This window comes from Drosophila erecta, unplaced genomic scaffold (assembly GCF_003286155.1).
Source record: "Drosophila erecta strain 14021-0224.00,06,07 unplaced genomic scaffold, DereRS2 tig00000283-arrow-arrow-pilon, whole genome shotgun sequence".
In the NCBI taxonomy this organism is placed as follows: Eukaryota; Metazoa; Arthropoda; class Insecta; order Diptera; family Drosophilidae; genus Drosophila; species Drosophila erecta.
Genome location: NW_020825217.1, coordinates 61,032 through 87,941, shown reverse-complemented (window position 1 = coordinate 87,941; position 26,910 = coordinate 61,032). Strand labels below are relative to the sequence as shown.

General features: G+C 37.5%; 1 protein-coding gene across 5 annotated transcripts; it reads right to left on the bottom strand.

Annotated features, from left to right (window-relative positions):
* Window positions 1–18: 18 nt before the first annotated feature.
* LOC6555549 lies at window positions 19–26,432 on the bottom strand. 5 transcript variants are annotated; one of them, XM_001982335.3, is made up of 8 exons: window positions 26,069–26,432; window positions 12,327–12,370; window positions 1,913–3,053; window positions 1,678–1,853; window positions 1,346–1,619; window positions 988–1,282; window positions 789–904; window positions 19–728 (listed from the first exon to the last, which is right to left on the bottom strand). In XM_001982335.3, exons 3-8 carry the CDS (start codon window positions 3,045–3,047, stop codon window positions 577–579), a joined length of 2,148 nt encoding a protein of 715 aa, XP_001982371.1. In that variant the 5' UTR covers window positions 3,048–3,053; window positions 12,327–12,370; window positions 26,069–26,432; the 3' UTR covers window positions 19–576. The 5 variants fall into 5 exon arrangements, with proteins under 5 accessions (XP_001982371.1, XP_026838905.1, XP_026838903.1 ...); XM_026983104.1 differs by having other exon boundaries at window positions 19–904; window positions 1,913–3,068; XM_026983102.1 differs by having other exon boundaries at window positions 19–904.
* Window positions 26,433–26,910: the final 478 nt, after the last annotated feature.

Genomic DNA, 26,910 nt, shown 5'->3' with positions numbered 1-26,910 from the left:
TTATTGAATTAAATAAATGTGGGCTCGCGTGAGTACGTAAATAATTGGGTAAGTGTATAAGTGAGTGTGTTTAAGTGCGAGTGTGTGCGGCTGCAGTCTCTATAGAAGTTACAAAAGGGATCGTGATCCATCGTTCTATCTCTCTTACTCATTGCCAAGGACCGTTTTTGTTTTGTCCTTTCGTAACTTTATAGAAAGTACGCGCTCGCAGTTTTTTTTCCTTTTTGTATTCTTTTTTTCCTTTTACTAATTCGCAACGAAAATGCGCTGATGTGCGATTTTGTCTCTACTGGGACATTTTTTCATTTCTTTGCTCTCTAGGAAATTATGTATTTTACGCTTTAAGTCTAAATAAATATTAATAAATAAATTGTATTTTAAGTTAATAATTTATATGAATATCAAAAAAAAAAAAACAAAAAATTATACGGTTGTCAGTAATTTGTGAGTGAGACAAAGATATTGAAATGTGTATGTGTGAGAGAGAGCAGAGGGAGCGGATGTGAGTGACAATCATGTTGTGTACTTCCTTTTTGTTTTCTTTCTTTTTTTCCTACGTTTTCTTGATCGTTGTCATTATGCTACGATCTTGTGGGGCTGCATCCACTTCTTCATGTAGTAGCAAAATAAAGTCGAAATGTAAAGCAGGATCATCAGCGCGCAGGTGACCGCGAGAGCGAGCACCGATGTCTTCGTGGGGCACGGCTCGATAATGGTAACAGTTTTGTCTAGATGCAATATGAAATACATAAGGCGCTGATAAAAAGATTTCGTTTTTCCATACTCACCTTTGGCGAAGTCTGTGCTGGGATCTGCCTTGAAGAACTCGCGCTTTTCATCGCCAAAGTCCAAAACGAGGATCTCCTGCGAGATGTTCATATCGTCCTCGCTCTTGGTATCGTTGCTGCAAAAAAAAAAATTTATAGATGTATGCAACATTCAAATAGAATTTAGCGGATAACTCGGTTACCCTAAGAGCCCATATACCTCTCGATAGAGCGACGACGCCTTCTGCCCAAAGATTCGAATGACTCCATGTTCCATTCGCACACAGCCGGCTCACAAGGACCCAAGCAGTACTTGACATTGCATTGGAAGATCACGCCGTAACTCTCGGTGAATCGGAAGGCCTCGTATGTAGATTGCAGAGCATTGCCGTCGGCGGTGAAGCCGGGGAAAATGGTGGGATCAGTGGGGCAGCCGTCGTCGTCGATGATCTTAAAGCTGGTGCGGGCGTCCTTGGCCATGGCCACACAAGACCGAGCAAAAATGCCATAGGGAGCTATTCGTTATAGGCATTAATTAATAAATGAGCCGAGGCAAATCCACGTTAGTCCACACTTACTGTCTTCAGGAATCTCTATGCGGAAATTAAGACGATCTCCAATACGCACAGTCTCCACCTCGCGCTGTCGTGTGTCCAGGATGCGGATCCTTGGTGGTGGAGCCTCCGGTGATGAATTTATGTGGATCATCTCTGGGTCACGGATCGGCATCATACCGAAGGTGATATTCTTTGAGCTCATATCATAAGTGCACTTGACCTTATAGATCTTGTCGGCCTTGGTCATTACCACGCTGTGATGCTGCAAAACCACCGTGTTGGAGTAGACACCGGTCTAGAAAACGTGTAAATGTCATTAGAATAGTACATCATATTATTATTTTCTCATTTACCACACTCTGTGTGTTACAATCCTGCCCAGCCATGGTCAGATCCAACCGAAAAGCGTCTGAGTTAATAACATCGATGTTGCAGGTCTCCGAACGTCCCAAAGCATAGATGCGTCCATTGAACGGCTTGTTGGTGCGGACCTGGACGGCAATTCTAGTGTCCTTGCAGTGCACAGAAACTTAGGGAGGAAAAGATACTATCAGTTAAACATGTCTTCATACATTTAAAATAGCTAACCATCATAGCAAGTTCCGGTCTTGTCACAGTTAACGTCATTGCGGGTTAAGTTGGTCAGGTTGGGATCTTCAATGGTGTCTAGGCTAACGGGTAAAGTATCGATTTTATCGAGAGTTCCCGGTGGTGATCCAGCTGCCAAGCCGGCGGTCTTCTCGCATTGATTTTCAAAGTACTGACCAATGGGCTCACCATGATCGATAAGGGGGCGCTCATGGTTCAAATAGGTGGATGGACCATCGGGCAGGGTCTTATGATCCAAATGATATAGCCTACAGTTGTACTGCGCTCCTTGGGGTTGACCCAGGTACAGGAAGGAGCGGCACAGAAACTCAGATTCAATTTCACATGCTAAACGGCAGGCGGATTCTGAGGTCACTTGGAGTTCCTTGTCAGTATAGTAGTGCAGACCAACGTATTGAGCCACCTTCTCTTCGGAGACGCCCATTTTTTGGGAATTGCCAAACGAGCGGTTGTTCTTACAGGCCTGAGCCGGTTTTAAACAGAGATTCTCAAAGTAATCCGTACCCTGAGCATCCACCAGTTGAACAAACTGTCCAGAGCTGCGTCTATCCGAATCACTGAGCACACACTTCATGTTGTTATAATCATACTCCACCGATCGACATACAAATCGCCTTTCGTTGAGGCAAGCTGATAAACAGGCCTCTTTTGTACTGGTGTATATTAGTGCATTGTCCAGGCCGCGAATCACCTTGTTCGGAACCCTCTCGAAACTCCACGGTCGGTGGCACACATTCTCGCTGCGCAACTGCAATTTTACCATGTAGTACATGTTTGCACTTCTTTGCGGAGCCGCCGAAGGATTGGCTGCGGAGGAGTCGTTCTGCAATTGACAGTGGGTCTCTTGCGAGGGCGACAGAGGGTTTACCACAAAACTAAAGGCCGCCGCTTGGCAATCTGCCTCTTCGCGACACCATCCTTGACACTCATATAGGGATAGATTTTTCACGCTGTAGTACGTATTGCCCGGAAAATCAAAGTCCGTTAGCTTTTCAAAGGCCATACGGGCATTAATTTGTACAGGCAAAGTCACCAGGACAACCATCACGGCGCAGAGAAGAAGCGGACCCATGTGCATCGAAGATCGATCTCTCTTACTTTGGGTTGACTGCATTGCGATCTGTAAAACGAAGAACTAAGGGCTTAAAATGGTCTATAAAAATAATGGAGAATATATAACATCAGAAGGTAATATATATCGTAGAATTAGGGTCGCTGGCCCCCATTATCTTCATTCACAGATGTTAAGTGATGGGTACTGCAGGATTTTCTCACCTTTCTCGATATAAACCTTCAACTCTTCGGTTTCACATATCTAACTTGTAGTGCTCTCAGCCTTAATTTATATGGAGTAGCCGTAGATCAAAAAGCGGGATTATACTTAATAGAGGGGCACAGGATTTACTGGTTTTTGGTTAAGGTAGTGCATTGACTATTACTTCCGCCCTTAGGCTGCCCCATTACACGCTTAACCAAGCGCCAAACCACTGAACCACCGAACCAACAAAATGTAAACCTCAATAGCTCTCTTCTCCTTTTGTATGCAGACTCAGAACAGTACTTTGGCCAAGTAATGACAATAGACATCTTCCCACATCCCTGTCTACATAAAACTCGAACTTTCTAGAGACTTAAATGAGCTGTACGAGGGGAAAGGAGATCTATTTTATTGACGATTTGCGGTTAGAGCTCCAAACGTCCGGCTCTATTTCGCAAATTCTATTATTCGGACTACCAGCAGCAACTTCAATCCAAGTCTCTGGCAAAACAACTTTTTAGCATTCCTGTGGTTTTCGTTGGTGCAGGCAGCAGCAAATTGCTTTTTGCGGACAAATAGCTCATCCAAGAAATCTCAACCAATTAAGCTCAGATGATGCATGACGGTTCAGGAGGTTGACATGCATGTGTACAAGGAGCTAAGGTGCAATATGAAACATTACCTAGTGCAAATAAGTCTGTGGTCTTTATTGTGGCAGTGAAGATAAATTGCACATATTCATTCTGTACGCGTAAGCATCAAGAGTTATATTAGATTGTTTAAATATAAATTACGAAACAGATTATCTGGCTTCTAAGCAGCGTTATGCATATGATGGCCCAAAAATTTGTTTAACTATTTAGCAATTATTCAATTGACAGCCTTAGGGACAGAATTAAATTGATTCGTTTACACCGAGTCTTAGATTTCTACCCAGTCTGGCTAAAGCTAATGACCTCCGCATTTCTTTTTCTCTAAGAATAAGAATCTTTAGTTTCCTCCTCCGATACAGACGAATACGAAGGCATGAGCATCTAGGCAGGTATATCGACAATAGCAATTATACTAACAAAATCCATTAACTATAAAAAAAACTCAAGACCCGGAATTTAATTGCAAGTAGTCCTCGGCACTGATTAAAAAAATACGAACACAAAATGAACAAGTGAAAGCCGATAGCCGGCAAGATAACAACAGATAGAAACTGGTAAAATTGATTTTTTCAGGAATTTAAATTGTGATCAAGCCTTAAATTACATTACATTATTAATACCCTTCTGAAACAAAACATGTAACAACTATTTCTTGCTGTGCATAGCGAATTCGGAATGGAAAATGGAAAACTACAGAGTCAAAGCACCGAATTCTTATTGGCCATTTTTAGATGTTGCCCGTTGTAGACGAGTTCGATTGCAGAGCAGCATCAGCAACATCAGCAGTCATAGCAGCTATACTGAGTGCAACATCGTTAACCAGGGACAAGAAAGGTTCTGCAAGCTGTACGAAATAGGTGGCAAGACAGCGAGGAATGCCCGCTGATGTTGCAACATAAGATCCCCCTCGAAGCCACTACAGCAACAGCTCCGAGAGCGACCAGAGCAACCAGAGCAACTGAAACAAGAGCAAGAGCAATAACAGCCGCTGCAGCCAGCAGCAGCGAACTGCAACCCAACGGGAGCTATTTGTCGTTGCCGCAGCTGCAACACGAGCAGTTTTCTGCAGCAACAGAAACATATGCGGTTGCTTTCATGTTGCTTGCCTTAAAAAATGTAAGAGAAACTATATAGTCGACTGCCATAAATACCCGTTCCCCAGCTAATCAATTTTAAAATTAGAATAACTTCAAACTTCATATGGAGGCAAATGATATTGTAGACATGTTCGGTGTTAGGTGTTCGGTGTGAGCTTTATTTTTTCTTGCCGTTTTGCGTCTTAGACCATTTACGAGTTGAGTGTTGAGTGCCTACTGTAGGTATAGAGTTCTCAAGGTTTAGAAAGGTCACAATCCTACAATAAAAACTGTTCTGTTTGTGCTGCAAATTATAATTATATGGCAGAGTACTGGAGATCGATGGACTTCAGGGTTTCTCATCAGCTGCTTCCTGGCCCATCTCATCACTTCTCTGCTGTTCTCTTCGGTAAATTCTTGCGGCCAGTGGCGCGTACTTGACTACCCAGTAATCAAGAAAATTTGCAGTTACGACAGAGATCGCGAAGGAAGAGAAAAACGAGAGGAACGGGAATGAAATAGAATTGAATCGAATCGTATATAAAGGAGAAGTGAAGTCTCTAGCAGAGTGGGCTTTGAAAGGTTATCATTAGGCACGCCTTCTACCATCTTAATCTGCCCATTCTTATTCTTGGTTAAGAACCCTAATTGCGCCGCAAAGAGAAGTCAGAAAACAACACATGCATGGGCAGATACAAGTAATAATAATGAAAAATGATTGGACACGTTCGCTAATTATTTAAGAGTGTATGCAAAAACAAAGGGTCAATAGGGATTGGCTTGGATTTCTGACAATGATCAGTGAAAGCAGCTTCGGCAATTATGCAAAATGTGATTTCCAATTTGTTTAAGCCAGGAGCATTGGCTATACTCTGAAATGGCACTTACAGGCCGTCCAAGCATAACCAATTATACTGAGATGAAAAGGCCAAATAATTGGTCATGTCGATGAAGGAAGAAGGAACGCACGTTCAAAATAAAACGTAAATTTCCTCGCTATCAAATTCCCGTTACACAGGTGATGCGAGTGAGCGGAGAAAATTTTAAATCCTTTTCGATATTTTGATGGAAATTAGCAGGAAACAAAATAAAATAAAAAAATACCTTCTTGTATATATAAGGCGTGACAGCTTGCAAGATCTGTGGGCGTTTGAGTTGGCCTGGCCAAAGTGTTTTTGGCATATCATTAGAAATTTGGAAGACTTTTTATACCATCTTACTCCCCGAACACGTCTTCCTCCTTCCTTCCCTGTTTTAATTTTTTTCTTCTACAAAAGTACTCTGTGTCTTCTGATTCTATCCATTTTTTTTTTAATACTATAGAAGAATAAACAAAAATACCTCTTCATGAGGTAAAAACAAGTGACGATCTCTTCTTTAATATACAAAAGACCAGATATCAATTACATATGTGGCAAAAAATAATAATGCACTTGACTTTCATCCGGCAGGTTCCAGTAGAAAATGAACGGGTGGACAAGTAAATATTTTCAAAATTATTTCTCGACTTCGTAACGTTATGCAGGCACCTCTTTCGCTGCATTTTGCAATTATGTAATTTTCAATCACCGCTGTGTTAAAGATGCAGTCTGCAAAACGTGCAACCAACCAAAGCACCTGGCATGAACTATGCGTGTCGCAACTCCCCCTTTTCTATGTATATATTTCTTTTATCCGTATGTGTGCATACATATATAGATGCATTTTGTTAATAGAAATGCGAAGAGGCAATAATTGCTATCGAACAATGGAAGCGTTTTCCATCTTTTCCGTGGCCAGCTGAACTTACCCAACCAGAGTTTCCACCTTTCTCAGGGCATTCCCATTCTAACTCTTAGTTAGTCCAACGTGCATTAAATCCAGTTTCTAAATAAAAACATTAGATGCTATAATTCAAGAAAAATAAAAAACGCTGTAGCCGAGTGCCACTACTTGACATCCGTTACTCAGCTAAAATAAGTGAGCGGTAGTAAGCGTTTGTTTTTAAGATTGCATACGAAGTCCACATAACAGCGGTGCAATAATTGAACATCATGAATTAAGGTCTTTTAAGCGCTTAAAATTACAAAAACAAAACAAATTTCAAAGTTGGTGGTGAACTGGAATTGTACAGTTTAAAATCTCTGGCCCATGGTAGCTGCCCGCTGTTGTCATTGCTTTTAGTTAGAACCGGATAGGTATTGCATAACAAGATAGCAGGAACGATATCCCCTTATGGAGAAGCTGCCTCAAGGTTGATGCAGCGTACACAAAAGAACATGTGGAGAGTTATTTAAAAGAGCTGCTCAATCGCCGATGAAGGCAACAAGATATGCAACACGGCAATTTAGAAGAGGATCCGGGGAAGCTACGGTTCAAAACCACGTGGTCAACCGATATAACGTTGTAACATTCAGCAGGATACAACAAAACATCCAAAGATCGCAAACATTACTTCGCCACGGTATACATACGTATATAGTTTTCATATTCTGTTTTCGTAATACCGCTCCAGAAGAATAGGAGCACATATGTATACATATATAATACCCCGTCTGTGCTCTCATATAATTCACATAATTCACAGAATGAACATAAAACCGATGAATTCTGAAATAGGTGAAGAAGAGACTAGGAATATTGTAACAATAATATCCCAAATTATAAACCTTTTCAAATATAATAGTTTCTGTCACTTTTCATCTTTTTCACTCAGCTTTTTTAATATATTTGGTGCATTTTTTGAACAGTGCAGCAAGTGCGCAAAAGTGACTTTTTATTCTTGGAATCAGGATGAGATAGAGGGCATTTTGGTCTCGGGTCTTTCGCGGAAGTAAAGCAACAAAAGCCATTAGCCAAAGAGGCAAAGAGAATGGGAATGGATTCAAGTTGGCTTGAAAGACGGATATGGGAAGATAAGTTTGCAGAAAGAGGCTGAGAGTCAGAAACTAAAGATGAGAATGAGGAGGAGTAAAGAATTGAGGTTGGCAACAAAGAGCAGGAGTCATTAGAGGCGCATTTGAGGCCTTGGAATGTGTCTGATCCGAAGAAGCCCAAGTAACTCTCTCTTGGAAGACCGAAAGCTGAAGACTCCAACCTCATCTGCAGCTTTAAAAGCAGGTTTCTAGTGGCGGGCATAAGAACGTTGCATGATTTATGGCAATTATGAGCAGCAACCACGACAGAGAAGAAATGATGATGACACAGGAGAAAGGAGCAGAATACAGCAAAGCGCAAGTTTTAAAATTGTACAAGTAATTGCAACTGTGGGCCCTAAAATGTGGGCATGGCTAGGAAAATTAACACTGGAATGCCCGGCGAATAGAGAAAAAAAGAGTTCGACGTCATAACTGAGGTTATCCAACAGATCGCTCGGGTATCTATTTGCGGTGGACATCTTTGTTCGATGTTCCCTGTTTGTTTTTCTAGTATGCTGCACTTTTAGACATCTATTTTTGCCCGAGGAACACGCTCATTACAGCAGGTCTGACACTTGGCCAGCACGTAGCACATAAATATGCATATGCATTTTGATATATGTAAATAATGAAAATAATTGAAAATAATTTCAGCTTTAAGAGGAAAACACGCGCACGTCGTTAAATTTTTTGTAATGCAAAACCCAAGCTTTTGTACGGCAAGACTAACAGGACATAAAATAATTGAGTGTCCCAGGTCAGTACTCTTTAAAAAGTATTATGAATTTAAATTATTTGTGAAAAACATTTAGTTTGAAAATTGTCTGGCTTGTTTACTATTAATCATATTAATATATTAATAATATTAATGATACTAACACATTTTTTGATTTTGAGTCAATTACAGCGCTGATTGTTTACGTTCATTGAATCTATACTTCCTCTCAGAAGACAGTGGTAGGGTAGGGTAAATAGTATCTTATTTAATGGGTTGTGCCATTTAAGGAACAAAATAAATTTAATGGCGGATGGATTGTTAGTGACTGCGATGAAAATATTTACATTACGTGCACATAATCGAGATATGTCTCGGTGTCTTTTTCGACTTCCAATAGGCTTTATTGTTAGTATGTATGAGGAAAACTTGATTTTCGTCCTCAACCTTGTGTTCACTTGATGCCTCTTGCGTCGAAAGGTTGTCTTGAGAAAGTGTGATATATGGAGTTAATACGCAAACAATTTTTTTTTTTAATAAAACTGTTGACTTACATTTTGTCCCGCTGCTAATAGCGATTAGGCCAAATTATTATTAATTATGGACTATTATTGGAAAGATTTAATACCAGCGCTCAAATTAAACGTAAGCGTAAGGAAAGTTAAATGCAAATTTGTAGTGTTGCAGGTGAAAATATGATAAATTCGAGGAAACACCAGGTAAATGAACATGCCAAACGAAAAGATGCCGGCCAAAAGAATTCAGCATGCTAAGTAGGTCGGGCGGGAAGAGCTATTTGTTTAAGTGGGTTATAACCGCATGCGAATGCGACCCGTTAGTTGACCTGGTTACTTGTCTTTTGTATGAACAATGGAGTAACGGGGTTGCGGTCTGTGGTAACCGTAATTTGATTGATATAAAGGTATCTTTCTTTCCGGGCGCAGCATCAACAACTATGATAAAAAAAAACATTGGAAGTCCACCAATGACCAGTTAATCTATGTGAATTATATTTTTTTTAAAGCCACCGACAAGTCCAATCGATCAAAAAATCTTTGTAAAACTTTTTCCACATTTTACATAGTGTTTAGAAACCTGGGATGTGTGATTGGAAAATTGTGGAGCCAACACTCCAAATTTCCTTCTGACGTTATTAATGCGATTATTTCGATTACTTACACTCAATTGCGGTAGAAGAAACTGAGTGCTGGGTCACATACTCACAAATCAATCCTAAATAACGACATTTCACTAGTGGCAGATTCAATTTCGAAAGCCATGTCAAACATTGTATCGCCTGAATTTTAGTTGCACTCTTCTGGAGGAACTTAATAGTGCTAAGATGATATAAAAGTATGTGGACCAGGCGGGTATTCAGTTTGGGTCTACTTGGGTCCGCCGATCTTGGACACTTGTTCACCTAGATTTTGTTTCCAATTGAGGCTAAGAAGCTAAACCACAAGCTAGGAAGCTAAACCAGTTTCAAACAACAGTTCTTTTGTTCGTTCCTTTGCCATTTCGTCACGCAGAAAGTTTATTTTTCAATAGTGGTTTCATAAAATATATACTGAACAGCAACAAGAAATAAAGCAAGAAATCTGGAAGCTAAAATTTACATACAGTTGCAGTCTTTAAAAAACAAAAGAGAACGCTATTTACAAGACTATAGCAAAAAAATCAAAAAAATTTTCAAAAGTGTAGGCGCGACATAGCAACATTTGGAAAAAAACTTACGCTGTGTCAATGTCTCTGAAATCTGCATGCTTAACCTTAACTTTCTAGGACAGACGGACATGGCTTGTTATCCTGATCAAGAATAAGTTTACTTTAAAGAGTCGGAAACGCTTCATTCTACCTGTTACATACTTTTCATCGAATTTAGTATACTAACGGGTATAAAAACGAAACTGATTTATTTTCTTATATTTTCAATAAATGATCCTATTGTTCGTACAATTTTGAACGAATAAAAACTGAAGTTATATGTTGTCAAAAAACTAATGTAGTGTTAAAACATTTTATGATTAAAACCAATATAACAGATATTTATTTGTGTGTAGAATAATCATTGAAGATTCTTGTTTCCCCGCAACCTAATCCAAAATAGTGCCAACTGTCTTACGCCAGTTCACCTCCCGACTACGTGCCTTGTCAACTTTTTTCCACCACGTTTGTCGCTGGAGATATTTTCTTTTTCATTTATTATGCGCATCGCTGTTTGCACGACCTAAGACAATCTGGCCTAGAGAGACCCCTGAGTACAAAATTTCCAACCGAGAAACAACCTCATTCACATGCCACTCAGGCTATTTGGACTTGAAATTGGATATGGCGTTGGACATGGCAAGCGGAGGTGAAGAACGGGAGGTGGTGGTGGGATGAGGTGAAATCGCAGGAAGCCGACATGCGACCGCGATCTTCAGGAGCTGTAACTTTATGGGCGCAATTCTACAACAAATTTCTTCTCTCTTAATTTTTAAGTAAGAGAGAACGCTAAAATCGAGTTCCTCGTCTATTAGACACCCTACAAGCAGACGGAAATAGCATATACACCCGGCTGGTGAACCTGATCACGAATATATATTCTTTATTAATTTATATATGTAAGCCGGTAACGTTCCCAACTACCTGTTTAATGAGAGGGTACACTGGGCTAGTACTCGGGTATAATACAGGTAAGACAAAAATGTCTTTTTATGTGTAGTTTTATGTAAGTTGCTTTATGTAGTTGTTCTTGAAAGTAGACTGGGTGTTGTGACTTTTAGCATAAGCGGTATCTATACCTAAGATATTTATGCTCAAGAGAAAATGGTGATTAAATTAATTGAATTATCTAGCACCCCTCTTTAAAGCTCCTTGCTTTTACAAAGACGCTTAACTTTGTTAAAACGCGGTGAAGAAGAAACCACATAAGCGACCACATAAAGAATATATATTTCTGATCAGCATTACCAGCCGTGTCGATACAGCAATGTCCGCCCGTTTCTGCGGAAACTAGTCTCTCAGACTCGAATTTGTATGTCCTGTTCTATTTCAAATGCTATATATGTACATATGTACCTACAGAGATAGAAATAATGGAAAAAAAGGAACAAATTTACGTTCGTTTTTTTTAATCAGAAAGTGTTCTCAATCGGTATACACCAGTTTTTCTTGAATATAAAACGTTGGATTTCATTTGATTTAAGCCAGGCGATTATATTATATCAGTCATAGGAACAGTCAGAAAATGCCTAGAAAAATAATGGAAAAGAAATCAGAGTTCCGTTGCTTTAAGAAAGCCTTGGTTGTTAAAAATTCGTTACTGGGGTAATCATAGAAAAATTGGCAGAGATAAACGTTGCTTCCACAAACAAAATAAATTTCAACGAAAACAGTATACCCATTTAGTCAATGAGTAACATGTATAAATAAGAAAAAGAAATCGGAGTACACCTTTCAGCTATAGACACATCGACAAGCATGCTATGCTTTGATTCGTGAAAGCGTGCGCGACATGCAGAGAATTCAATAAGTAAAATACTATAAATTTGGTGAAAGCGAGATCTTGGGCGCGGAAAAGTAAGGCTACGATGCCCCCAGCAAAAGTAGTGTTGCTGCTTGGCCTTCTCACAATTCTCACAATTCCGTCATCGATTTTCTTTCGCAATTTTTCATTGTGATCTCATTTCGCCGCAAAACTGGTTGCCATAAGTCAACCATAAAAAAGGAAAATAAACCCCTATTAAGGAAAACGCAAGCGCCTTTAAGCAAAACGAAAACTAATTTAGCCAAATAAATGTTTTTTTCCTTACCTGATTTCCGTTTTCGATTTGTCTTGTGTTTTCAACGTCTTCTACTGAAAGAACAAACAAAAAGTAATAGTAAGCAAGCAATAGAAAATATAAGGAAATAATAATACAAAAAATATAAACGACCTAAAATAAACGGTTACCAATTCTTCAGCTTAGATAAATAAAGTATATTTTATAAAAGAAAAGAATATTTATACGCATGTGATTAAATAAAATCAGGCATCTGCAATACATGTTACCATATGAAACACTACACGTTTTAAGGCAAAGAAAAATAATACTAATTTTTAGCTTTTTAATTAGGAAAAAACAGCAGAATCAATACAATATGACCAAAACGAAATAAAAGGTATAAACTATTTGCAATGGGAAGAAAACTTTTCAAAAAGTTTTATGAAGATAGCTAAAACTTAATGAAAAGTTTGCGGATAAGCCAACAGACGGATATGGCTATATCGAAATATAGAGATGTTGATCGAAAATATAAGCGTATATAATCGACTTTTGCCAAGCACGTGTCTACAAACAGAGCCTTTGGACTTTATTATATTATCAAAATCAATTGAGCACAACATGTTTATGCTTGCAGTGACGGAAAGACGAGTTTCATCCATGACTCTTTATTTACAACATTTTCTATTTTCTACTACGTCAAAGAAAGGAAAAAAAAAACAAGAGAGAACGCTATAGTTCCTCGCCTATTAGGTACCCGTTGCTCAGCTAGTGGAAGTGCGAACGAGAAAGCTCAACATTCTTTTTGGCATATCGATAGAAATTGGCAAAAATAAAATGAAAATGAACAAATATTACAAAACAATTTTTAAAAGTGTGAAAGTTTTTGGCGGCTTGTGGCCGGTAGAGTAAGTGTGGCAACAAACCAGCGTCTATGTCTCTGGAGTCTACAAGTATAATCTAACTTTTTAGCTTTTAAAGTTTTTGAGATCTCGACGTTTATACGGACGGAGAGACAGACGGATGTGACATCGACTCGACTAATGATCTAGTATAAAAATTTTTTACTCTACGAGTAACTGGTATAAAAACTAAATTACTTTCGTTCTGCATATATTGCGGTCCAAGAAAGTCTCCATTTGGCCACTTGCAAGACATTGTAATGAACCGAAAAAATCGAAAAAATATTAATTTTTCTTTGACATCTCCTAATATCAAGTATCATCCCAGAAAAGGTAAAGCAAACGCTCTAGAGACCAGAGTCCACTTTTTTGGTTTGCTTGAGATATAAACAAAGCAGTAGGTATGGAGAGCAGCTGCAGAAGGTAATATCATATTTTGCAATGCAATGCAAATTTGCATTTGCCCCGAGGAGGGATCTTTTTTTGTTCGGCCTTCTTATGTATGCAAATTTCGCAGATTTAATGGCACACAACGGATACGGCCATGGCCAGGTTATACGATGGCTAAAAAGTTAAATTCATACGTTAGAATCAGTTTAATTACACTACAAACACTTTAGATAATTGATGGAGATTGATGAGGATAAAGTAAGCAGCTAGTTCTAACTTTGGACAATACTGGAAACTAATTTGGTTGACAATGAGAAAAGTTAAACTAATTTATACACTTTACTTTAGTTTTGAAAAAACAATCAAAGAACATGAAGAGATTCAAATAAAAGTTTTCGTCGCGCACATTCAGTATTCAGAGTATTTTTCGATTACTCTTTTTTTTTAACAAAGCTGTTGTATTTGCAACAAAAAATGTAAAACCAATAGAAATACATACATGTGTGGATGCTGTCATATGTATATGAATATATATTAAAAACCTCTCTCAAGCTTATGAATATATTTTTTTTAATTCCTTATATTTCTCTAGCTGCTGTTTATTTTGACTTTAACTTGCCATGTAAAGGGGCCCTAATTGAAATTTTCCTCAGTGATAGCTTGTGCGATCTCTTTGTTGTTCGTTGTGTTGGCTTTTTCTAAGTGTTGCTTTTCTTTGTTCTTTTGGCGTTTGCGTGTGTGATGGGCCGGTATGTATACGTATGCCTATATAATGACATCAGATCTTCTGGCTCCTTCGGTTTGGGTGTTTAACTACAATTTGAGTCACGTTTCATTACTCGTGATGCCAGACAGTAATCACTTGATTTCGCAAGCGGCTTTCTTGTGCCAAGGAGTTGGTAGTTGCTCTTTGTGTAGCTTTTGCTTGCTGCTGCTGCCAGATGAGACACGAAAAGCCGGCCAACTGGTTGGTCAACAGACCTTGGCCAAATGGTGCTACCAAAAGAAGGAGCAAGATGGCAAACAAATCTTGTTAGGCAAGTACAACAGTAAGATCACGGTAGCAACAGCTGCAACATGGATTTCGGTGTGTTACGGCGTATTATTTAGGGATTATATGTAGAGCTTCGCCTTAGCTTTGTAAGGACCACAAAAATAAAAGGGTATGAAATAATTTTGCTAACAAATCAAATCCCAAACATTTTTATTTATTTACTCAAATAAAAATTGCAATATTTTTTCCCTATATTCTGAAACAAACTTGGGCCGCGTAGGCGCCACCAGAATCTGTATGCTTTATCTCATCTTACTAGCTTTTATATTTCAAAGACCAAAGACCAATATAATCTCTAAGATCCGTTACGGCCATGATTTGGTTTTGCACTGGGCAGCTAGTTTTTTGTTGGCGTTCGCTCTGCTCACACAAAGTTGAGAGCGAAAATAACTAAAAATAGAATGCTCTTGCTTGTGTTAGTAAACGCAACCGCAGCAATTCATTGTGCACAATGCACAATAAGGATATATGTGCACACATACACATCGGATGTTGCTGCTGTATGCGCACGGCTGGCTGTTGAGAGATCCCATTGGATCCAGAGAGAGCCTGGAGCCAGCACGAAAAATCGTGTTTAAAAAAAATAGTATGGTGTTACGCATCTTCATATTCTAATGTCTTTGGACAGAGTGGTCCTGACCAAAAATATATATACTATATAGGGTTTTCTACCTATTACATACTTTTCAACGAATCTTGAATACCCTTTTATCTACGAGGAACAGGAATAAAAAGCATTGCGGCATTGCTTGGTTGAACAAAAATTGTAAATTGTCAGGGACGCCAGGAATAATCAACTAACCTGGCTCCCTGGGCAGTCGCCTTCGGATGTGGTTGCTACCGAGATAATCAATGGACCCACCGCTGAAATCTCCTTTGTAACAGTTTCCGATGCTGTCTAACATCGCGGTTGCATTTTCATCCCAATATTTTCTTCGACTTGGTATATTTTTTCAAATTTCCTGTTTTTCCTGTTTGTACCTTTCTTATTTGAAACTTTTTATATTTTGTGTGGGTTGACAAATATTTTATAATAGGCCATGTGGACTTTTAAACTACTTTACTGGCTTCCTAACAAATTTTGAACGATTAACAGTGTTGTTAAGTACATCTAAATGGTTATATAATTGCTATTTGTCGATTGATAAATTGAAAGTGCAGATTATAGAGATAAAGACGCAGGGCAAGTTAGTTTCAGAAAATTGCCACATTCACTCTAACGCACTTTTATTTATTATAATAATTTTCTAAATAATATTCAAATTTCTTCCTTGCAGACCCACAAACTTTTCGTTTTTTCTCGATAGCTTTGCCTTTTAGGAATTATTAACGTAAACTCGCCTTTCTTCTCCTTTCTTCATTATTTAAATTTACATGGCACGTACCACAGCATCACTTGTTAGGTTAGTTTTTTTTTTTACAAATTGTAGTATTTTTTTGTTGTTGTTTTTGGGCAAAACGAAAAAAGAAAATTCGAAGACCCAAAAAGACAACAGTCGGCCGAGTCAAGCCATCCAAGTTGGCATCCACTTTTAAGTAGGTTAATTTTGACCGGTTTGTATTCCTGTTGTCTCCATCTCTTTCTTTACGCGGTAGTAGAAAAACTTCTTCGTTTGTCCGTGGTCGCTGATGTTACAGATTGACTGACGTCTTGAGACCGATTAACCGAAGTTTAATTTGCTTTAATGCGGCCATATGTTGCCTGTGCTCCCCCTTTAATGTTTATTTTTAAGTATTTCTTTTTTGTTCTTTCAATTTATAAGTTAGATATGATTTTAAACTAGGAAACGTTAAAAAGTTGAATAGAAATGTGTTTGTAGTTTTTAAACAGAAATCATTTCCCTTTTCCAAAGAGGGCAAATAACTACGATAAAAATTTAAGCTAAAGACCGGTTTTGTTGATTAGGGTACAAGATATCTGATAATATATATTTTTTTGTTGCTGCTTTATGACGCTTATAATGAGGCTCATACATACATATGTGTGTATACCTATCCTCATGATCAAGTTGGTCAGCACAGCGTGGAAATGGAACGGACTGTAACGGAGGGAAGCTTTTGTCTTTTAAACTCACGCTAGAAATTTGACTCAAATTGCTTTCTATTTTATAGTAATCCAATGGCGAATGTAATCAGAACGGAATGTCAAACAAGAGAGAACGGAATACAAGTAGTTAAATTTCTCGACTATCAGGTGCCCGTTACTCAGCTAGTGAGAGTGCAAGGGAGAACTTTAAAATAACAAAAAATTAACCCATTTCGTTGCGTCTACGTTTCTGGAATCTGCTTTCTTAATCTTTCTTTGACTTTTGAAACTTTTCTAGATATTTGTTATACAGAATAAAGCAAGAAAGCTTTATTTGGGTGCCGCGTCTATTAGAAACCTAACGGGTAAATAGAAATGCGATGGAGATGAACAAATGAAAGCTGAAGAACGAGTGCAAGCAAGCTGTAACTGGATGGTTCCCATGCAGTAAGGAGACTCTTTGCAATTAAATTATCGAACAATTTTAGGAAGTTTCCAAAAGTCAGATTTTAGGCACGTAAATAAATTTTAATCATTTGAAAAAAATGCCAAACAGTATTTAGCGTTATGAGTGCTTGTGGACGTTATAGATTGTGGTGCAAAGTTTTGAAATAAATCTGCTAGTAGGCGTCAATTGACAAATATATTACGCTCAGAAGGTATTTAAAAACTTCACACACTTTTTCAGACTTCTCCATCGTTTTCAAAAACCAAAACTGTTACATTTGATTTATGGCACCTATACGATCACTACATAAACGACTTCTTTTATGTTGCCTTTCGATACATTTTATCGATTACCGGCTAAGATGAGTAAATATACTATATGAGAGTGCATTACGGGAATGGAAGAGGAATAGACCTTGATGACAGGACAAAGCAATCATTCTATTTAGTACTTTAAGTTGGTCAGGCAATTCCCATCTAGTTTGTATAGGGTTAAGAGTGGGGTGGTGGACAAAGGCTTATACCTTGACTTGACATAACTTTGGCTCTTGTCAGGATCTGATTGCGATGTTTTAAGATGTTTTTGGTCTCATTGCCTGGAAGGGGGAAAACGGCCCAAACACATATGCACTAAAAAAAATAATGTCTCAAAACTAAATTTTAAATAATTTTCTTCACATTTTCAAAATTAAAGAGTAGCGTATATACTGCGGGGCTTGTTATAAAACTCGGTTTTATTCAGTATTAGTATTCGTTTCTATAAATTTTAAGCATCTTTCAGTAATAAAATGATAAATACGGTTTTATATCCGTTACTCGTAGAGTAAAAGGGTATACTAGATTCGTTGAAAAGTATGTAACAGGCAGAAGGAAACGTTTCCGACCGAAAGTATATTTATTCTCGATCAGGATCAATAGGCGAGTCGATCTGGCCATTTCCTTCTGTCCGTCCGTATGTTCGTCTGTCTGTCTAGAATGTTGAGATTAAGTAAGCATACAGCTTCCAGAGACATAGACGCAGCGCAAGTTTGTTTCCAAATATTGCCAAGCCCACTCTAACGCCCACAAACCGCCCAAATTTGTCACGCTTAAAATTTTGAAAAATTATTTGGCAAAATTCTTGTTGCCACGCCCACTCCAACGCCCACAAACTGCCCAAAACTGTTACGCTCACACTTTAAAATTTTTTTTTTTTCTTTGTATTATTTTTTCACTAATTTTTACCGATATTTTCCACTAGCTGAGTAACGGGTATCTGAAAGTCGGGGAACTCGACTATAGCATTCTATCTTGATTTGTATTGTTTCTGCCGACTATTCGCCAAGTGCTTCTTCTATAGTGGTCCGTATACTCTGTCTGTGGTATCCTCGTATTGGTCGCCCCTTTAACATAAAACATAAATAGCAACTGCACTGAAATGGGCCTGACAATCAAACTGAGAAACCAGAGAGCTGAATGGCGTGCATGAAAAATGGAAATGCTAGGCCATTTTGGGTTTGAGATGTCGGTTTCTGTTTCTGGAGTGGTTAACCCACGTAGGGAGCTCCATAAAAGGCGATCCCATCTCAGACGATGATGATGTCCTTTAACAGAATTTGATTTGTAAAATAGCTTCGGCGCCCTTTTGGAAACCGGATACTTAACATCGTTCAAAATAGTGACAGTTGAGCGCAGCAATATTCATATAACGCAATTATTTCGTATTCATCAGAATTGATTTCATTTCATAAGTAAGATTTCCAGGTAGTAATTTTTACCGTCGTTTATCGCCTGATTACCCCTTCATTCAAAGAATTGCAAAGGGTTAAACATTGTTTGTCTACATTTTGTTTGTTGTTGTTGTCTCAAAGTTGTTATTTTTCGTTTTAATTTCTTGTTCTCGTTACATTTCACAGAACTTTTTTTATTTGTCTTTCATACTTTCTAAACTAAAAAACTATTTAACTAACACCACGTTCGGGTAATCTGTCTAAAGCTGTAGGTGAGTAGAATAAACTCCATGCCTCCATCACGAAGAGTGGAAGAAGAGTGATGAGAGTCCGAATCATTGACTAAATTTGCATAGGTCGTCAAGTCTCGATACCTTTCCTATCCTGCTTTTATTTCCTTTTGGAAATTCCCATTCTTGTTCCTGGTGTTATTCTCCTTAGTTTCTTTGCGTTGGTTTAATGTTAATCGAATGCCCTCCTTCTGGATTAGTACGGTGCGCGGAGAGAAGAGGACAGTGCCCCAACCTTCACTTCAGAGCAGTTTTAAAAACTAAGTAAATAAATAAAAGCTGCCAGCCGCTGTTGCTCCAGGTACACTAAACGACTTTTTTTCTTAAAAGAAAATATTTCTGCTTTTGTGTTCTCCATGCTGCGTGCATCACTATTTTAAAAATGCTACTAGTTGCAAAAATATTTATAAAAAAGCTGGACTTAAAACGTCTTTAAAACTTTGTGCGACTTGTAATATTACTAAATGTCTTAAAAGCATTGTTTTAAACTGAAACCTTACTATTTATCCTATTGTTGTTGGTGTCACCGTACATAGACAACGTTCTCAGAACACAGTCTTATCAACGTTCCATCAAAATATATGTTCTCTGCTTTCTAAGTCTGCCTTTACTTTCGTGCTCAGCTGTTGGTTTTATACTGCCGCTGGTGTATTGATGTTGCTTTATTTTGCTGATTTCCGTATTAGGAAAAATTTTTCTTACAGAGGTTTTTAAAAAAGGGTTAGATCGCAGTAAGGGGAACAAGATGTGACGTTGTGTGACAATTTGTAGCGAACAATGCTTGCTTTGTTGAACCTTTACTGTTACTTGACTGCCTTTCCACTTTTTGTTGTTTTTTCCATCTCTTTGTTATACTCGTTTTTTTTAGATTTAAAGAGTATACTAGAGTTGTTGAAAAGAATGTAACATGTAAAAGGAAGTGGTTACAAGTATGGCCATCTTTTTGAAGTATGAAAATATATGTAAAGGGACTTTGCAGCGTCAGCTGTAACATCAAATGTTCAAAAATAAGAAACTTTTGTTTCGATTACTATTACTAGCACGGCAGTTAACCGATAAATAATATAAAATGGTCAAAACATCGTTTTAGCATTTATAAGTATATAATTTAGCATTTTGCGTTGCTCGCCAAATAGTTTCACTAGCAACCCAATGAAAATTTTATGCCTACTGATAAAGAAATGTAAGACGCCCATGAAGGTTGAATGTAAACACCAATAACTGTAAAGTAAGAACATATGTAGATATAGCAATAGGGTACATATGTATGTACATACTATTGTACTTAAAATAAGAAATAAAATTTTATAATTTTTGAGGAATAATTTCGAGGGTCTTGAAACAATTTTAAACTTTACGCTTATGCTTATTTATTTTTACTAGTTAATCGTACAGTAAAAGTGTATACTAAATTCTATCTATAGAGTATATTTTCTTGATCAGGATAACCAGCCGAGTCGATCTAGTCCGTATGAACGCTGTGATCTCAGGAAATATAAAAGCTAATAAATTTCTTGGTTAAATGGACAGATTGCTGCAAGATGTTCGTCTGAGGCACTAATTGCCAGGTGATTACCTTCTGCATCTAAACTATAAATAGAAGCGGAAACCAGAAAAGAACAGTCAAACATAAAGCAAGGCTAAAAAAAGGAATCTACTAGATTGGATTTTCTTTATCACCTCCTTTGGTCTGTGAACGTAATTACAACGGAAGACATTTGGTACACAAATTCAAGTTAAAAAAAAAGACAAGTTGAGAAAGGATTTATTTCTGTTTTGATAAGTTAGTTAAATTGTAATATTCTTTAAAAATATGTATTTTTATAGAAACACCAACTCAATGGTGAAGCTTGACGAAGCTTCACCAAATTTATTGGAAAAGTAGGGCAACAAATATGATTTTAGTTAGAAGTATACATTTATTTCAAGTTTACCAAGTGTAATGATACATATACGCAAATATAACAGGGATTTCTACGCTTCAAGATCGTTTTGGGATTGCGATTTAACTGATCACACAGTTCATTGTATTATTGTATTATGTGTTATTCTTAGAATAATACCACTTAATTATAGCATATTTCGTCGTCTCCATCGCATCTTATTCGTTTATATTAATTACATAAAATGCACTTTCCTGTGTAATGATGTTAAAACGAGTTTTTAATCGATTTAAGCTGAATTTTTTCTTGGTTGCCTTTTACTGTTAGTTTCTTCTCTCTGTTTATTTAATTATTGCCACTTTCAAGATATGTACATATGTGTATTTTTGTATATACATTTTTGTTATAAATATGAATATTTCTTCTAGTGGCCATTTACAATAACTAATAGTTCAAATAGTTAAAAATTCAAGTTACAGCATTGAGCGCATCTCAGTGATCATTTTCTATTCTGTGATTCTGGTTCTATAAAAACATGTTTTCTTTGGCATCTGCGTAACGGTAACTACTAGTAGGTAGATACACAGATAAAAAGATACACGGCCTTTGCTTTTTCAACTAATACATAAAAAAGGTTAATGTACAGGCCCCCGAACATAGAACTATATAGCATGTTGCCACACCCACCTTTGGGTTAAAATCTTTCGGGTTGAGAATTTTCCAGCGACGAAAAGATTTGCATGCAATATGCTGAGTAATTAAAGCAACAGCGAACGGCAAAAAGTCAGCGGTGTAACATGCCAGCAATTAAGGTGGAGAATAAATTATTACCGTATTGCTAGTCGCCATTTTAAGACCCAGAAAACAAAATACTCGAGACCCAAACGCGAATTGAAATAGCTTGAGAAAGCGGAGAAGTAACTAAAAATTTTCCTATAAAACAAAATGGCTATTGCTATGGAAATGCAAAGTGCACTGCATGGCTGGATTTTCTTCGTATTTCAGATTCTGGGGGAGCGTAGAATACAGATGGAGATAAACGTCGTCTTGCAAAGGGAACGATCATTCGCACACTCCAGAAACACACTTTCCATCGCTATACCCTCTTTTAATAGCCATTTGCATACGCATGACGTTCGTAATTAACTCCTTTTCGTTGTGAACTCATTAAAACAAGTACCAAGTATAGTGAACCCGAGCCCAGCCCACCAGAACCGGAAAATAAAGAACAGAGAACAAGGTGTATGAACCTTATGGGCGGCACTCACGCACCTAAGAAAAACTCATGCCTTGGCCAACTCGTTTTCCCCTGTACGTTCGGTACACCAAAAAACATTTGGAATGCGTCGAAGTGGGAACTTGAAATTGATACTGGGCCCAGAAAAATAAAATGGGAACACTTTCACACGTTCAGCGGTTATATTTTCTGTTTAATATGGAAATAAAACTTTTCTTCTCACCAATTTATTTAAATTTGAATTTTAATGTTTTTGTTATTTACACCGATTAAAAAAGAACAACAAAGAAAGCTAGAAAAGGTAAAGCTTACATTCACTTGCAGGAATTATGTATGTATTAAAAAAAAGAGAAAATCTTTATTCGACTTTATTCATGCGAGATATGTATTTCAACATTTTTGTTGAAATATTGGCAAATAAATCAGAAAACTTAAACAACATTTTCCAAGAGTGTATGCGGTACAGATTTGGATGGTTTTTCTAAACCATCTTGTGTGCGTGGCCAAAATATTTTTGGCATATCAATATATAAGAAAAAAAAAAGGAGGAAAAGAAATAAAAAAATCAAAACACTTTTTAAATGTGTCGGCGTGGAAAAAATGTTTTTTGACTTATCTATAGAAATTGGCAAGATGATATCTGATAGACTAGATAAACGAAGAGAAACAATCAGCAAATTAATATGCCGATTAAACTTCCGTTGCGACCCATTAATTGCCTGTATTAAATTGCCAATTATTTAGCATTCATATGAATTCCTTTACCGTTTACTGTTGTCGGACTTTCATATATTCTACTAAATAATTTGATGGCCTTATTTGGGTCCACATCTACTCCGCCTTAGAGATCCGAACCTACATTTTTTTTTTTTTTTTTTTTTTTTGTTTTCTGTTCCGCAGAGAAACAGCTGTATGTGTTCTAACTAAAAATCATTTCGTTTTAATCATAACGCCAAATATGGGGTTGGGGCCTAAACAAAAAAAAAGACCGTTGGAATAACACAGATTCTTTAGCGAGATCTTCGCTGCTTTTGTTGTAGCACAGTTATTACAGTGTTTTCGTTTTGTTTCCATCAAAAACAAAAAATTTCGTCTGGAACGACGGCACAAGTGCCAGATCATCGTCGTCATCATCATCATCATCATGATGGTCACGCGTATATTTGGTATGATTAGCATGACCAAACGACCGGTTCAGTTTAATTTGGAGCAGTTTTTCTCTTATTTTCTAAATAGAAAGAAGAAAATATGAAAAGCAATTGACCACAGACCCAGTTCCTTAAAATTCCTTGTCGTCTACATCAAGGCCAGGTTGGTTCAAAAATGTTAAATTAAATTTAGTAAAGTTATTGTTGTCAGTGATATTAGTATATCCCCATAAAAATTCAATGCCTATCACAATCTTTTTTTATTCGCATCTGGCTTACTGTGTGAAAGTAGACCCTTACAAAACAATTTTATAAACGTCAATACCCTTGAACAGTGTACATCGCAAGACAGAAAACTCTTTTACTGGTTTTGGCCAGTCTAAGTACCCATAAGCCAATCTCTTCAAAATCCACTTCCGTCATCTTTTGTCACTAATACTCACTCCAGCTTGTATCGTTTTATCAATATTTAACAGGCCCTCAGAACTCCAAGTGTTTAGTGAGAGTGTGCGCTCTGCCCATTCGGCTAGCAAATTTCTAACTCCATTTGTGTAGTGTCATGCGTATGGGTGAACAAGTGCCGCCAATTGAAGCTAAGCGACCCACATAGGAAGAAAATATGGGGGAGAGCAAATCTGTGCCAAGCCAAGCGGCGCAAGCCAAAAGAAGGCCACCGAAGTGGGGCGCTAATGAAATCTAAGATGCTAGTGGTGGAAGGCTAGGAACACTTGTTCTCTAGGTAATTAATTGTCAAAACTACTTAAAATGGAATCATTCGGAGTGTAAGCCGACCGTAAAAAGGGTATTTAAGAAAGAGTGATGAAACGTATCAGATGTACCGCCGGAGGGACCCCTTTCCCAGCTCACCTTAATTAGCCCGAATTCAGTCGTTTCATTTGAATTTTCAAACACTCAACCAATTTTTGCTTTTGCCTCAGCTGAGTTAAAAACGTTAGTTTGCGATTAGCGTTAGATCTGTGATTTGCATTTTTTTTGTATACCCGTTACTCATAAGTAACGAAGCTAGTATCGTTGAAAAATACATAGATTTGGGGAGGATCGAAATTTATTTTAAATGCAATGTTGCCATTGAGTTTACTAACGTTTTTGCTAGTAGACGAATACATACATACATATGTCGATATGCAGAATATCACCTAGAGTATACCTGTAGGCAAAGATAGTTAGATGGCTAACAGGTATCTCACAGTCGAGGTACTTGACTTCGACGTTTTTCTTGTTTTTCTTTTCTTTTTGGGTCAACTTTGAACACGCATTGGAAAGGAGAAATGTGCCGAGTAAGTTGAGGGTTTAAAGTGGAAATCCGTCTTTAATGAGGAGAAATTTTTTCCTGCCTCCATTGATGGATTGCAAGACTGGTTTAATGGCGCTGTCGCTGATTTGCATCGCGGCAAGACATTAAATGATGTTAGATGCTAATGTCTACCCCTTGGGGTCTGCATTTCGGTTCTTTGATTGCACCTTTTTTTTTGCCAAAGTGGCGAAGTTTTTTCTGCCTGCAGGTTCTATGTTCCATTTCCCAAATCACATTTAATGACTCCTATGTTTTATATGTTCTGTGTTACCTCCGCACATTTTTTTCCTTACTTCACTATACTTTGCAATTCTAGTTCAAAAGTGCATTAATCCAGTGACGAGGTCACTCTAATGCCAGATTAACACGTTATTTCCGGAGCGTTAAAAACAATAAAGTTTTTTTTCGAACCGAGATTGTTTTATTACTAGGAAACCTATTAAAGCAAATGCCAGGTACACTATCTGAGAGCTCACTAAAAATTAAGATTGGGTTTTCATGTTGTGTCCGGTGTATTTATTTGATTCTTCAAATTTCTAAACACAACGTTCTTTTTCTTTTTTCTGGACTGCGCTTTTAATGCGTTTCTCATGCTCTTGGGGCCGTTGCTTTATTTTTTTTGTCCACACGCACAAGAACATGGGCCACTAAATGATTGCTTAATGAATGGGGTGACCATACCTCTGGGTAATAACGGTTAACTGCGTTAACGGCTTTAGCAGAAAAATTAAAAACAGTCAACATCTTAAAAGCGAACTTAAGGAGTTACACAGCACTTGCCACTTAAAAAGGTCATATTTGCATAGTTTTAAGTCGTTTATACAACTTAGTACCACTGTCATTTTGCGTAGTTTTCGGTCTTTTTGACAATTTTTTTAAATCGAACAATTTTAATTAGTTTTATTTGTCATCTGAAATAGTTGGTTCCACTGAAATCTTATGCAAAATATATTAGATGGGCAACCGAATGTAACTTGCAGGGAACTCCAAATATTAATTATATTAATATTATGTAAAACTATCGTAATAAAAAAAGGTTTATATGTATTAATTTTTTTAAAATCTCTTTTAAGGAAACGGAAATCGTTGCTAGCACATTCTTTTTTCTTTTAAAGTTCATCGCCTAAGTCTTTCATTGGCCGGAAAAATATATGTAATAGATGTAACAAAAAGGAATATTATAAAAGCAATTTTGTTTATCTCGATGTTTATACGGACGAACAGACAGACATGGCCGGATTAAATGTACTTTTAACTATATTGTACTCTGTTTGATGTTATTTCAATTTTAATTTATATATTTTCTGCATATAACTTTTAAATTTTTTGTAATCACTTTTGTTGAAAATATATCCCTTTAAGGTTTTTTGCTTCAGATCATGATCTTACCTCGGGAATATATGCGCAGTATATATTGCACGATATTTCTGGCTTATAGCCTTAATCCTCTAACGAATGTTTATCAGTGTGTTTTTGCACTTTCACAGTTTGTGTTTTGTATTATTTTTGTAGTTATTCACTTGCGATCGTGTTCACTTGATAAACTCGCAGCTGCAAGGAGTGGAATTTTTCACACACGCGATTAACCAAAAAAAAAAAAGAAGTACAGAATGTTGCTGCGCTGCTGATGCCTCCGCTGGTGATTGGCGATGACCTTCTGGCTGAAAACTCGAGCGGTGCGAGGTGTTAGCACTTCAATTGCATCACGCGCAATGGCTGCTGTTGACGCTTGAGCCTCACTTTTATGCCTTTTCCAGTGGTCCGATCCATCCAAGAAGAAGAACCACCCAAGCCCATACAGAAACCCGAATACGAATCCGACACACGAAGAGCGGAAAAGAACGGATGGAGAAAGCAGCAGCACAGCATAGCCCAAACCCCATTTCCACGACAATCACACATACACACAACACTGCACTCACACGCTTCAGCGATCGTACACTAAAACACAAAAAATATTTATTGAATTTTACCATATAAACCCGAAGATTATTTGGAGTTTGCAGTTTTGATGGAAGCCAATCAATGTAAAAAAGTTTACTTGTGCTTAGCTGTATACATAGCTATGACAAAAATGTAGATATATATAACACTCCTAAACAGGTTGTCTAAGACAAATCAGTTTAATAAAAACCACTTGGAAGAAGAGATCGAAAAATAAATTCTTTTCTGTGTGCTTAAGAAGTGAGAGAGCGATTTGAAAGAAGCCCCTCCAATGTTTGAACTCTCTT

Coding starts and splice junctions, on each gene's coding strand:
- LOC6555549 (XM_026983104.1), bottom strand. CDS start 3,047: ATGCAGTCAACCCAAAGTAAGAGAGATCGATCTTCGATGCACATGGGT. Junction 1,283..1,345: donor CATAGAGATTCCTGAAGACA/GTAAGTGTGGAC, acceptor TATAACGAATAG/CTCCCTATGGCATTTTTGCT. Junction 905..987: donor CGTCGTCGCTCTATCGAGAG/GTATATGGGCTC, acceptor TTTTTTTTGCAG/CAACGATACCAAGAGCGAGG.